Source organism: Xiphophorus maculatus, chromosome 22, assembly GCF_002775205.1.
Source record: "Xiphophorus maculatus strain JP 163 A chromosome 22, X_maculatus-5.0-male, whole genome shotgun sequence".
In the NCBI taxonomy this organism is placed as follows: domain Eukaryota; kingdom Metazoa; phylum Chordata; class Actinopteri; order Cyprinodontiformes; family Poeciliidae; genus Xiphophorus; species Xiphophorus maculatus.
The window spans coordinates 9426795-9439669 of record NC_036464.1 but is presented as its reverse complement, the minus strand read 5'-3'; the positions used below and the strand labels follow the sequence as shown (position 1 = coordinate 9439669).

Genomic DNA, 12875 nt, shown 5'->3' with positions numbered 1-12875 from the left:
TTTAAATCAACATCAACTCTTTGAAGAATATGAGTTGCAAAAACATATAATTTCCTTTTGGGGTCAGTAAAATATTTTTAATGGAATTTGAACGAGTGGTTTAGTGTATTTTCAGAAGTTAGACAAAATGCTTATTTTAACGTAATCGTTCTGTCAGGCTTATATTTGCATTTTTTTCAATTATCATAATTATTAATTTATAATCAAAATTAATTAACCATAAACGTTAGTGTTTATTCTTTCGGAAAACAGTTTCCGAGCATTTGTTTTCAAAATAAATTGGCACTCACAAAATAGCGCTTTACGTATTGTTTCGATAAGGCGATTGGCGCCCAATCTTTTAGTCGTCTTCGGGGATGCATTTCAGTGTTACACCTACCCACATAGGTAATGTAGTTTTTGCTGTATCAAACTACAACCAGAAAGCAGCATTATAAACTTCACTTCCCATCTACAAGTTGTTGTGCCACCATAAAGGCGCGCCGGCTAGAAACACAATTGTTTACTTGGCCGAGTTTTAGCTGGAACATGTTGGGGCAAGAACCCAAGTTGTATAAGTGCTAAACTTTGATTTAAAACGCGAAACTACCCGAGACTCGTACTGTTTTGCCGCAAATAGCATCGTTGTCTGAGTGTGTTGTGTTGAAGTCGCAAGAATGTTCGTTTTGAATCGTGTTTTGTTTGCTGGGAGCATCATCGTCCCTGAGAGCACCTCCCTCACAGTGTGCCACTTTTCCGCTGTCCACCGCCTGACATGCCCCAGACGGAACAGTCCCTACAGCTCTGTGGATAGTGAGCGCTACTCTTCTCTGGTGAAATCCGTCATGTCCTCCACTGTCAGCTCTCAGACCCCAGAGACCCTTCAGGCGGAAGATGGCCACGTATATGGACCAGTTGTCAAAGCTCGGACGCCTCCACGGACCGAGCCAAGGCTCCCCAAAACTCTTCATCCTTTCGTAAATCCTGAAAGGACTCTAGAAACGGAGGAGCCAGAGGCGGGACCCCCAGCCCGGATTTTGTTAAATCGGGGTAAGAGTAGGCCGTTTATCCCGAGTGTGACTCGCATTCTTCAGCAGACACTTTCTCCAGAGCAGATCTTCTACCTGGAGAGATGGAAGAGGAGGATGATCGCTGAGCTGGGAGAGGAGGGCTTCAAGGAATATACTCAAAGTAAGATTTTTAAAGATACTATAAAGCGTTTTCCCATACCCAAATATACACTTAAAAACATCTTCACACCATGATACAGCTACTACCATGTCTCACCTGTCTCAGTCAGGAGATGTGTTCAGGAAGGTATAAAATCATTGACAGTGGAACAATTGACAATGATGGTTCCATTGTCAATGGAACAATTGACAATGATGGTTCCATTGTCAATGGAACAATTGACAATGTTCCACTGTCATAAAATATTCTTTATACACAAGAAAATGTTTTATTCTTGTGTCTCATTTTGAAATCTGCTGAAATTCACAGTGAAGTTTATTGTTTTATATTTGTAACCAAACATAATGTGGTTAAAAATGTCCCGTCACACCATACCGGGGGTTTGAAGTTAAATGTGATGTAATACATAAATTTTATTTACATGTTCTGTGAGTCATAAATCAACACAGTGCTGCTTCTCCCCCACCTATTATTGGCCGCTGCCTGTTAGCTACCTCCAGTACTTCTCTTTTGCCTATAGCAGAAAGGCTAATTTGGCTGTATATAAATATTTCTGTTCAAGAAAAACATGACCAGTACAGTGGATGATTAAAACAAAGGTGCTCCACTGGAGTCTTGTCTTGCAACCCTATCATAAAGTTACTGGTGACAAACTACAAATAGTATAAATGCACACTGGCTACTCAAGCAGATAAATACTGTGAAATCATTGTACATTATACCTTGCAACCAAAGCTGATATGTTTTTTTGCCCAGATGTATTTAAACAAGGAAAGCTTTTCCATTCTGCTCTGGAGGACATTCTGACCTCTGCCGACACATGGAGGAACAAGAATCTCTCAGAGACACCACAGTGTCCTCCTGAAGCGCAAGGATACATTCAGAGCATCTCTCACGTGCTGGAGGACGTCAGTGCAGTGAGGGCCATTGAAAGCTCTGTGCAGCATGGTCCCCTGAATTACTTGGGAATTGTGGACTGCGTTGCGCGCTACAGGTAAAACTCCTCTGGAGTTCAGTTTTTCTTACCGCCTTCATGTCTCCCACAGTCCACTTCTCTCCACAGGGGTGTGCTGTGTGCCATAGACTGGAAAACCTCAGAAAAACCCAAACCATTCTTGAGCAACACATATGATAACCCTGTTCAAGTTGCAGCATATGCCGGGGCTCTGAACAATGATGGCAACTACAAATACCAGGTGATCTACCTTGATAAAAGACATCTTATATTTACTTGTGTTGTATTAACAGGATGTAGTTAAATTCCTTTTATCTTCTCTGAATTTCTTGTGCTCACAACACTGTCTCATGTCTTCTCACTGCAGGTTGAAAATGGTCTCATAGTCGTTGCCTACAAAGATGGCTCCCCTGGTCACGCTCACCAGATAAATTCAGAGCTGATGTCAGAGTACTGGAAAACTTGGTTGCTACGGCTAGAAGACTACAGAGAGCACAAGTAAAGAAAAAATAAGAGTCTTTTTTGTTATTAATTTGTTTTTTTTAAGCCACTAATAAGTTTTTTAAGCCTCTTAATGCTTTCTTAATGCCATCAGGAGTGGCAATAAGTGTAACACTTTATTTCCTAATGTTTTTGTAAAAAAAAGATTTTGTAAATATCATTTTGTGGCATAACTGTTGTTAGCAGATTACTACATAATTGATATAAAGTTGACCAAACAGCTCCAAGCATCACTAGTCATTATACTAATCCTCTAAAGCAGATAGATAAAAAAAACGTTGCTTAAATAGAGATTTTAGCTCTTCTGGTGTTTTGGTTTGAATAGAGTATTGTTAAAAGGCATGACTTTCTTGTTGTTATTTATAGTTTACTTCTTAGCAATTATCTGGGTGTAACCAGGCAGATGATTGTTTTTTTTAAATGGCACCACATCCAAACACACACAAAAAAAAACAATTTTTTTGTCTCCTCTCAAACAGCTGTTTATTTGTCAATTATCAAGCGATGTTTCCCATAATCTCACATTTTCTAATGTTTAATTTTCAGGTCAAATGCTTCATCAAGTATGTCTCCTGAAAAGTGATAGATCTGCACTGAAAAGCTCCAGCTTAACAACTGAAGCCTGGATTTGAAATGGCAACTAACAAGTTAGGAATGTTGTTTTTAATATTTGTGACTAGTTCTCCTGTTATTTTGAATGAAAGTCAAACAACTTTCAAACACCTTATAATTATAAATTTATGAAATGTATTTTTTTCGATTAGCTTAGCTTTTGTCATTTAAAAATCATTGAATCCATACCATGTTTCTCTGTACGAGGGATCCTCAGAGAATCCCATACCTTTAAAGAGTTGGTAAGAGGTTTTGTTGTCCTCCTCTATGAAACAGAACACTGGGTAGCCCTGACCACAGAATTTTTTAGCCATGCTGCTAATCAAGGCTTTAGCGTAGCCTTTCCCTCTGTGTTCTGGTAAAGTATACAACATTCCTAGGGCGCAGCACACGTAGGTCAAAATCCAGGAAACAGGGTTTCCTTCGGGATCCAGAACGCAGCAGGATGGGAAGTTTGTAACCATGTTTCGGATCATCCTGGCAGCGCCTTCATTATTTCCAAACTTCCACATCTGATTCACCAAGTCAAGGTGGGATTCATCCAGGGAGCTGAGGCAGATCCCAGAGCTGATGCACAGAAGAACAAACTGACATTTTAGAGCAGATTTCTGTTCTTGTAATGAGATGCTATTTTATTAATCATTTGCCAGAATCTTTGATTTTTTTTAATTTAATAGATTTTTTTTTGTTTTTTTTTAAATAAGCATAGTGTATAGTTGGTCATACCAATCTATAGTAGGAAGCTTGGATGCATCTTCCAATATCATCATGTGACAAAGTGACAGTTGGTTGCTGGGAACATTCCTTTCTGCTGCAACTGCTTTGACTATCTCCATGTGGGGAAGACTGATTCCTTTAACACAAGCAATCATAGCTCACATGAGTAAAACTTAGTTTGCATTTTTATTTCTTTTCATTACTGATAAAATTCAAATAAAATATTTTTCTGTCTGCAGTGCATTGTAAAGGTTATTTCAGTTTGTCACCTTACAACCACAAATTACAACATGTTTTATTGGGATTTGTCTGTGATAGACCTAAACAAAGTAGTGGATAATTGTGAAATGGAAAGAAAATGATGCAAAGTTCTCAACCATTTTACAAATCTGAAATCTGAAAATGTATGCATTTGTATTGTTTATTTTAGTCTGATACTCCTAAATAAAATGACCTCCAGAAGTCACTTAATTAGTAAACAGAACCCACATATGTCTAATTTAATCTCAGTATAAATACAGCTTTTCTGTGAAAGTCTACGAGGTTTATTAAAGACATCATTAGGATCAGACAGATCAGGAACAAACCTGGGGAACACTTTATAAACCATATCACAATACTTGTTAAGGTAATGTTAGATCAGACAAAAAAGTGAAGAGTATGGCACAACCGCCATGAGATGTCCTATTTGCAGCTTGCTACAAACCATGTAACACCACTGTAAACACTGAAGAATCCTGTGGTCAAATGATGCCAACATTTACCTTTTAGACTAGCTGCAAAACACTAGTGGAAAACAAACTGCACGCCACACTAAACATCACATGATTTCTATGGGTAGATAGTTCAGTCTCTAGATGTGCAAAGCCGATAGAAGCAGACCTAAATAAAACTTACAGCTGTATTTAGTGCACACGGTGTATATACATATACATCTCCACGCCACAATTATGAACCTTTCTGGTGGTTTTGGATATAAAATCCCAATAAAGAAACATTTAAATTTCTGGTTATGATGTTACAGGAGGTGTGAATACATTTGCAAAACACTCTATATGTATGAATGTATCGGTACAGGAGGAACCTTCCTACATGATGGTGGAAAGGAGGTGCATAAAGAGTGTGGAAAAACTACAAATTTCACTCAATGAACATATAAAGAAGAATCTCGTTCTGTTTCACAAAGCAAGCACTGATGTGTTGGTTCCACCAGCAAAACCTTTCTGTAATAAAGGCTTTTGAGTACAAGTGGAGCATTCCAGCATAAATATGAAAAGGCTTATTGAAACCTAACAGATGAGAAAACAATATGCTCTTATATATTGTAATCTTTCTAGTAGTTATACGATACAGTGTGAGTTTACAACAGATATATTTTCCTATCAGTGAATTATGCACAGGGAACTTTGAACACAATGACAATTCAAACCAAAGTAACATTTTAACTTGAACTCTGGGGTAATAAAAACAATGTCAGTCTATCATAAATGTGTTGATTCAGTGTACTATGATAAAAAGAACAAAAGAAACATGTTATTACCAAGACAAAGGTACCTGCTCCAGTCAATTACAGAAGAGTTCCTTATTGTTTCGGTGAGAATAGCTTCATCATTTGCAAAAACGATTGTGTCTTTAAACAGATCCGTTTTCTAGAAAGACAACAGGTATGGAGAATTTTAAAAAACTAACATACATAAAGTCTGCATGTATTTCTTCGATAATAGTAATTACCTGTTTATACTGGGGTTTGCAGATAATTACGCTGAACTGTGGCCATCTGTCCACTAAAACAATATAAGAATCTGATTTCACTCGGTTTCTGAGGACCAAGAAACCGTAAATCTGGAAAATAAGACAAGAGTTTTAATCCAAAGTCTAATAAAGTAAGTGAAGAGCGGCAGAAAAACAGTTAAGTTGTGAAATGCAGTCGCTAAATGAATCCACGTGCAGACCATAATTTATGCAGCAAACACACCTTTAGTGACTGAGGAAGCTGTCTTTGCAGTTCAAACTCTGCAACTTTCAGCTGGTCTTCAGTCAGCTCCATGATGTTAAACTCTGAGTATTTGAAGGGAAAACGTAACGTCAGTGTCTCAAGGTCCAGCAGCGAGGGGCGGGGTTACTTCTTTCTCCTTTCGCACTTTCGAGAAAAATTACTTCTTGATCAAATAAACGCACTAGCTATGTGACCATTTCCAAAAGCATAATAATAATAATGATAATAATAACATTATTAGTCTTCTTCTTATTATTATTATGCTTTTGGAAAAGGTCACATAGAAACATGTTATTACCAATAACCACTATTATTATTATTGATAATAATAATAATAATAACTGCATTATCTTTTATTTTTAGTATACAGTATGTCATGTTTTAACAGTATCACAATCTAAAACAATAGATCGTAGAATGTCCTAGACTAACAGATAGGCCATTGAAGACATTTTTAAATCATGTAAAATCTTTATTTTTGAAAATTAGCAAAAAAAAGAAGAAAAAAAACGACAAAAAAAATCAAAACAAGTCCTGGAGTAGAATCAAGTTCTTGTTGACTTACTGAAAATTGCACAGGAATAAACAATATGCCTGATTGGAAACTATTGAAAAGCGTGTCATAGTTTGCATTCATACATGTGGTGCTTTTAGAATAAAAATGCACTATAGTTACATTGAAAGTGCCAATGATAGTTATGAATCATGTTTGAGTCTAAATTATTATTTAATTTGATGCAAATGCAAATTCATCTTTTAATGCAATTGAACAATACACTTTAGGTTTTATCACATTTTGACAAAAAATTAAAAGCTGCTGCTTCATAGTCATTTCCAAGGTTAGAAGTTAAACTCAAACCATGCTGCTCTGTAGGAAGTATCCTCAACGAAGCCCATGTTTTGGAAGAGTTTGTAGGACACCATGTTGTCTTCCTCTATGAAACAATAAACTGGGTAGCCATCTGCATGGAGCTTTTTGGCCATAGTGCTGATCAAAACTTTGGCATATCCTTTTCCTCTGTGCTCGGGAAGCGTGTACAACATTCCCAAAGCGCAGTATTCATACACCAGGATCCAGGCCACAGGCACACCATGGGTGTCCAATATGCAGCAAGTTGGAAAGTTGCTAATTATGTTTTTAAAGTGCCTGTAACCCTTCTCATCCCCACCAAACTTCCAGGTTTTATTCACCATGTCAATGTGGGAGAGGCTGAGAGATGAAATCCTTGATTCAAGTTGACTGTTTGGGGAGAAAAGAAAAAACAAAATTAAAGTTTTCTTATTTTATTATATTGAGCTGTGATGAACTGGCGACCTGTCCAGGGTGTACCCTTCCTCTCGCCTGAAACGTTCGCTAGAGATAGGCACCAGCACCCCTCCCAACCCCGCTAGGGACAAGGGTGTAAGAAAATGGATGGATGGATTATATTGAGTTAATTGTATTTTGAAGCATACCTGTCAACATCTGGTGCACGTAGATGGCTGATGTCTGGAAGATACATAAGATGCACCAATGTGAAGCTCCTGTTGTTCACTTTTTTTTCTGAAGACACTTCTTTGAGTGTGGGAACATGGGAAATATCAAATCCTAAGGGGAAAAAAATCTTTAAACGTCCTCTTATCTTGCTGCTTCAATTCAAAATAGCAAAAAAACATAGAGAAAATGAATAAGTGCGGTTTGATAAGTTCCTTCTTTAGCTAATAGAATTATGCTACTGTAATTATGTATAGTATATTGAAAGCTCATCAAGCTATATACTGCACCCTGCAGGATTTTGTCTGAAATAATGAGAACAGCTGTTGGTTTTCAGCACAACTGACCTCCAATCAGGAAACAACTGCTCCAGTCAACTTCTTCGCTCAGCAGTTTCCTTAAAACTTCCTCATCTGTGCTGAAGAAGGACACCTTCTTCATGAAGTCCTCGGATTGCTTATTCTATATTAATAACCAAAAGTGCAACATTCCAATAACAATAAATCATTAGAAATATTTAGATATGTTATAATATGATACAGTAGAAAATGTGTACATTGAATAAATAAACAAATGTATCTATGATTATATGATATTTGGTGTTTTAATAAATTATACTTAAATAATAAAAATGCACAAATTAATAAAATTTGAATTATGATTTTTTAATTTTTTAAAGAATATTTATAATCCTGTTTTGCAGGATGTGGATTTATTCTATATCAACCCAAACTATCAATGTCAGTGGGCGGTATTAATACTGATATAAATAAGGTGATTGGTCTGCAGTTACGCTGCTTTGCAGATCAGCCAATCAAATATTAGGGTTTATTTGACTAGTAGTTGAAGAGAAATAACTTCAACTACTTTCAATTATTTGGAATCTGATTACTGCAAATAATTTTCTGATTTATTATTTTGTGTATTTAATAAATTGACACATTTATGCAAATATTAATAAAACATATTTTAAATTAAAAAATTCGATTAAAAATAGAATTTAACAAATAATTATAGATTCAATTCATTTTTAGCTTTAAATATTCATATAATAATAATAATAACAATAATAATAATAATAGGCAAATAGTAATAACAAATCATTTCAGATTGTTATTATGATTTTATTTACATTATTACATATATCAATATTTCTTTGTGACTCTTAAGGTCCACGATAATAATGTAAAATTATGCAAATCAGTGATAAAACATTTTTACAGCGTTTCCACATTCGGCCGTGCTGGCCGTGAACTCACCTTAGGATCCGGACGCAAAAGGATCACTTTAAACTCTGGCCACGAATCAACGACAACCTCCACAGTGCTCGGCTTGTTCCTATTACAAGTGTAGAGGAAACCGTAAACCTGAAAACAATCAAAACAGCGGTGATATATATTTTTTTCTTTCTTTTAAGCAGAAAGTGCAACTAATAAAGGCTACCTTATAACTCTTCGGGAAATGTTTTAGCAAAACTCTCTCAGCGGTCTGAAGCTCGTCTTTATTTAGCACCCTCATGTCTGGTTTATGTGTAGCTTGTTTTTCAGTTTTTATGGCGTGTCTCAGGTTGAAGAACTCGATACTTCAGCTTTTTATATACGTATATAAACAATGATTAACAACCGGTTCATGGATTTTCAAGTTGTGGAGTTTAAACAACTTCCTGTTTTAAGTTTTTGAAAATAAAAGCCTTGGATTTTTTTTGTTTGTTTAGCGTTAGTCTGGCATTACAAGCCTTCCTTCTTTCTGTTCATAAAGGTCAGATTTTTAGAGTTAATGCTACATTTGATCTGTAGCATGACTGTAGATCTACCAAATAGAATTTCAGCTTCAAAGGATTTTTTTGTGGTTTTTACGACTTGTAACATAAAGCACCATAAGTAGTGTCAGTAGGGCAGATTTTTGAGTTGTGGATTTGTCCATATCTTTAATTTTTCCACAACTTTATTGCTGACCTACCCAGTGGTTCATGATACTGTTTGTTCAATCACTTTCCTTCCACTTCTCTATCACACTGTCCAATTTGCTGGTCTACCACACGACATCCAAATAAACACATTGGAGTTTATGGTTGTAATATTACCAAATGTAAAAAAAATCTCCTAAAAAAAATTTTATGAATACTTTCGTCAGACTGTATACTGAATTGTTTACTCCCCAGGCAGTTTCACTATCATTTACACAACAAAAAACACCTCATGTATTTGTTTGTTAGGAGTAACTGCACAGCAACCCAAATGACTCACAGGATTAACAGCTGGGTCAGAGAATCATGCGACCTTAATCATGCTATTAGTGAGATTATTCTAAGCAAGTAACTCCTAGTGCATGATGAGAACTGAAGAAACATTCTGGTTAAGAGGTCAAATAGAACTTGACATCTACACAATGAACGGTTCTCTTTATGAAAATTTAACCTTACAAAGAAAGCCTTTTTTATTAAAAACATAGGCACAAATCTACTGCACTAAAACTTAAGCTTGTGAAGAATTGTTATCTCAGCAGTTGGGAAACAAAAACGGTTCTGCTGTCCTTTTACAACATATTCAGCTTAGCTCTGGAGGCTCAATTAATACCATATTAATAAAAAAAAGAAGAGGCCAATTGCTATTCACTTGTTTCTCAACTTAAAATCAATTACAGTACATGCCAGCACCTTAATGCATTGTGGCATGTAAACGTGATGAGGATAACCAGATGAAGTTGAAACCCATCATCAGAATGCAGCATGGTTGTTGGTGCCAGACAAGTTGTTCTGAGTATTTCAGAAACTGCTGATCTACTCTGGTTTTCACTGGGAACCATCCCTCAATGGTCAGAAGAAAAAAAGAGATTGAGCAGCCATTGTGTGGATGAAAACGCAGTTTATGTTAGAGAAGAATAGAAAGACTGGCTATAATACAGTAGCTCAAAGACTGTGGCATATAATATCTGTCAGCAACACATTATTATACCTTGAAGCATATGGGCTACAGCAACAGAAAACTACAATAGACAATATAAAGACAGATTGGACAAAGAATATGGTGTAAACATCACAGAAATAGGCCTTTATCCTTTCTTCTCCCAGTGGTGTAACCTTGTGAGAGGTTTATTTTTGGCACTCTTTGGGTCCTGTAGTACCAACTGGGCTTTGTTTAGCTCTCCTGATTATGATTGCTTCATTGTATTCTTGTACCTACTTCGTGTGCCTACTTTAAATTACCAAAGCACAAATCACCTCAACCTGGTTTATTGAACATGAGAATTACCTCACAGAACTCCAACAGCATCCACAGTTACCTGATCTCCTTGCAGGCGTCATAACATGGATGTGCAGGTGACACATTTACAAAAAATACATCTAAAGTTAAAACAAAAGCAATCAATCGCCTCCTACTATTTCTACTAATGAAGTGGCTGGTAAGTGGATGCCTTTACTAGAATTTGTAAGTAACGGGAGACCACATTTTCCATTCTTGATAAATAACTGCATCCCTTTTGCGTTGCCGTTGCCATTTAACATGCAGAAAATCTGACAGATACCTAATTAGTGAAGCAAAATAGAAAGATGTATTTGCATGGAGACTTTCAAAAACAATCCAAGAGGAACTTTATTTCAAACAATTTGATGATATTTTCCATGCCACATTACTGTCCAACATAATGTGTACAGTGCAAACAAAGAATATATTTAGAATAATTACATTTAGACATTAATAAAAGTTCCAAAGCAACTTTATTTTAAAACTGTGTAGAGATTACAAGTGAAATAAACAATTTAATGCTGTATTTATTTTTTCCCTGTTGGAGCTAGTAAGTTTCCTAAAAACAGAATCTCAATGAGGTGAGAAACAGAAAGTAATATAGAAAAGATTTCCTGTGATGGCTATGTTAATTAATCTAAAAGAAAGATGTTACATGAAGTTTGCTCTACAAACAGTGCTGAGAAGTTTCCTTTCTAGCATTTCTCTTCCGTCACCCTGATGTCATTGATCCAAGGGCGGCTCCACACGGTGAATTTGCACTGGTAAGACTGAAAAAAACAAAGCCCAGAATGAGAATGAGTAATGCAATCTTTTTAGCTTTGTATACTTCCCAATTCAGATAAAGGGAGAGAGAGGCCTTGTAGGTTCATCAGCAAGATTTACCGCAGCATTATCTGGCAGCCTTTGGGCGTCGCACACTTGATTTAAAGTGTTCTTTCTGCAGGAGGTCTTTACCATCTTCACAGTTAGGATGTACTTCAAGCCTGCCACCACCTTTAAAGAGAAGTAAATAATAAACACGGCAGAGAAAAAAACAAGGCTATACCTCTCAGATGCTTTACTCTCGGCTTACTGTTTTATAGACCCAATTTTCAGGCAGTTAAGGGATTGTTTACGGGTGCTATGTTAGTGGTATCCTGTAATAATCGTCTTATCGGACTTAAATAAAATACATAAATACAAACGTTTCAAAGTATTAAAGGATAACATACCTGAACCTGAGCCTTGACCACTTCAGCTGCTTTACGGAGGAATATGTCGTTGTTTCCTCTGTTGTGTTGGGCGACAGCGAAGTTCAGCGCATTTTGGACACCGTCACTGTGGATGTCTATATCTGTCGCGCCACCAACCAAAGACCCCTCCACAGCTAAAAGAGCTGAAAGTAAAACAAAAACAATCTTCCACATTATTGTTATGCGTGCTGTGCGGCAGAAGTGAAATAGAAAAGCACTGGCGGAAAGACTTTACTGTTATATAAACAAGACCCGCCCTGTACAGGCAGAGGACGCAGCCAATCAACAGTCTCTATGCGACTCAAACCCCGCCTCCCTATTACGTCCTGGTTATTACATTGTTTTGATTTGTCATTTCCGCTTCCGCTGTCGCAGGAAACCATGTTATTTTATAAGACCCGAGTCGATTGAAACTGTATTACTACTACTACTACTGCTACTACTACTACTACTACTACTACTACTACTAATAATAATAATAATAAAATAAATACAATTATTATCAATATAATATAATAAACATTTGATATAATATAATTAATATTATAAATATAATCAAATTTATGGGTGTGTCCACGATATCTTTGTTTGAGTTTTCTTCACTGTAACAGTTTTAATATACATTTTACAATACTACACATCATGGAAGTAAAACATTATATCTAAACAACTTATAGATTTAATGTTATTATTATCTCCGCTTCTCAATTAGTTACTATTCAAAAAACATGTTGATCAAATTGATCAAATTTACATTAAACATAAATATACCACTGATGTGAATTATTTTGAGTTTGAATTGTTTTCACACTCTAATGTCAATGTGAAAACTCGTCCACAAGAGGTCGCAAAATGATCAAGATAGTCGCGAAATTAACTAGATATACAGTACGTACTTTCATTAAAGAAAGTTGTAAACCCTTCTAACATATTCTAATGTTTCTGGTGAAACTATTAAGCTTTTCCTACT

General features: G+C 36.1%; 4 protein-coding genes across 4 annotated transcripts; 1 reads left to right on the top strand and 3 right to left on the bottom strand.

Annotated features, from left to right (window-relative positions):
* Positions 1 to 275: 275 nt before the first annotated feature.
* mgme1 (mitochondrial genome maintenance exonuclease 1) lies at positions 276 to 3262 on the top strand. Its single transcript, XM_005795207.3, has 5 exons — positions 276 to 1170; positions 1927 to 2164; positions 2234 to 2366; positions 2493 to 2623; positions 3173 to 3262. Exons 1-5 carry the CDS (start codon positions 657 to 659, stop codon positions 3207 to 3209), a joined length of 1053 nt encoding a protein of 350 aa, XP_005795264.1. The 5' UTR covers positions 276 to 656; the 3' UTR covers positions 3210 to 3262.
* Positions 3263 to 3386: 124 nt separating this feature from the next.
* On the bottom strand, positions 3387 to 6121 carry LOC102230171 (glycine N-acyltransferase-like). Its single transcript, XM_005795208.2, has 5 exons — positions 5931 to 6121; positions 5687 to 5797; positions 5496 to 5604; positions 3965 to 4091; positions 3387 to 3805 (listed from the first exon to the last, which is right to left on the bottom strand). Exons 1-5 carry the CDS (start codon positions 6000 to 6002, stop codon positions 3406 to 3408), a joined length of 819 nt encoding a protein of 272 aa, XP_005795265.1. The 5' UTR covers positions 6003 to 6121; the 3' UTR covers positions 3387 to 3405.
* Positions 6122 to 6481: 360 nt separating this feature from the next.
* On the bottom strand, positions 6482 to 9045 carry LOC102227910 (glycine N-acyltransferase-like protein 3). The gene is made up of 5 exons (XM_005795112.3): positions 8869 to 9045; positions 8685 to 8792; positions 7773 to 7887; positions 7407 to 7539; positions 6482 to 7191 (listed from the first exon to the last, which is right to left on the bottom strand). Exons 1-5 carry the CDS (start codon positions 8941 to 8943, stop codon positions 6792 to 6794), a joined length of 831 nt encoding a protein of 276 aa, XP_005795169.1. The 5' UTR covers positions 8944 to 9045; the 3' UTR covers positions 6482 to 6791.
* Positions 9046 to 10990: 1945 nt separating this feature from the next.
* LOC102228167 (cystatin-C-like) lies at positions 10991 to 12165 on the bottom strand. The gene is made up of 3 exons (XM_005795113.2): positions 11885 to 12165; positions 11556 to 11666; positions 10991 to 11440 (listed from the first exon to the last, which is right to left on the bottom strand). Exons 1-3 carry the CDS (start codon positions 12077 to 12079, stop codon positions 11366 to 11368), a joined length of 381 nt encoding a protein of 126 aa, XP_005795170.1. The 5' UTR covers positions 12080 to 12165; the 3' UTR covers positions 10991 to 11365.
* Positions 12166 to 12875: the final 710 nt, after the last annotated feature.

What these genes read in the sequence shown, in the direction of transcription:
- mgme1 (XM_005795207.3), top strand. Translation starts at nt 657, where the DNA reads ATGTTCGTTTTGAATCGTGTTTTGTTTGCTGGGAGCATCATCGTCCCT. An exon ending in CTTCAAGGAATATACTCAAA is followed by an intron (nt 1,171 to 1,926) that starts GTAAGATTTTTA and finishes TTTTTTGCCCAG; the next exon opens with ATGTATTTAAACAAGGAAAG. An exon ending in ATGGCAACTACAAATACCAG is followed by an intron (nt 2,367 to 2,492) that starts GTGATCTACCTT and finishes TTCTCACTGCAG; the next exon opens with GTTGAAAATGGTCTCATAGT.
- LOC102230171 (XM_005795208.2), bottom strand. Translation starts at nt 6,002, where the DNA reads ATGGAGCTGACTGAAGACCAGCTGAAAGTTGCAGAGTTTGAACTGCAA. An exon ending in GCAAACCCCAGTATAAACAG is followed by an intron (nt 5,605 to 5,686) that starts GTAATTACTATT and finishes TTGTCTTTCTAG; the next exon opens with AAAACGGATCTGTTTAAAGA. An exon ending in AAGCTTCCTACTATAGATTG is followed by an intron (nt 3,806 to 3,964) that starts GTATGACCAACT and finishes TCTGTGCATCAG; the next exon opens with CTCTGGGATCTGCCTCAGCT.
- LOC102227910 (XM_005795112.3), bottom strand. Translation starts at nt 8,943, where the DNA reads ATGAGGGTGCTAAATAAAGACGAGCTTCAGACCGCTGAGAGAGTTTTG. An exon ending in CAGTTGTTTCCTGATTGGAG is followed by an intron (nt 7,540 to 7,772) that starts GTCAGTTGTGCT and finishes TTTTCCCCTTAG; the next exon opens with GATTTGATATTTCCCATGTT. An exon ending in CGTGCACCAGATGTTGACAG is followed by an intron (nt 7,192 to 7,406) that starts GTATGCTTCAAA and finishes CTCCCCAAACAG; the next exon opens with TCAACTTGAATCAAGGATTT.
- LOC102228167 (XM_005795113.2), bottom strand. Translation starts at nt 12,079, where the DNA reads ATGTGGAAGATTGTTTTTGTTTTACTTTCAGCTCTTTTAGCTGTGGAG. An exon ending in TGGTCAAGGCTCAGGTTCAG is followed by an intron (nt 11,667 to 11,884) that starts GTATGTTATCCT and finishes TTCTCTTTAAAG; the next exon opens with GTGGTGGCAGGCTTGAAGTA. An exon ending in GGCTGCCAGATAATGCTGCG is followed by an intron (nt 11,441 to 11,555) that starts GTAAATCTTGCT and finishes TGTTTTTTTCAG; the next exon opens with TCTTACCAGTGCAAATTCAC.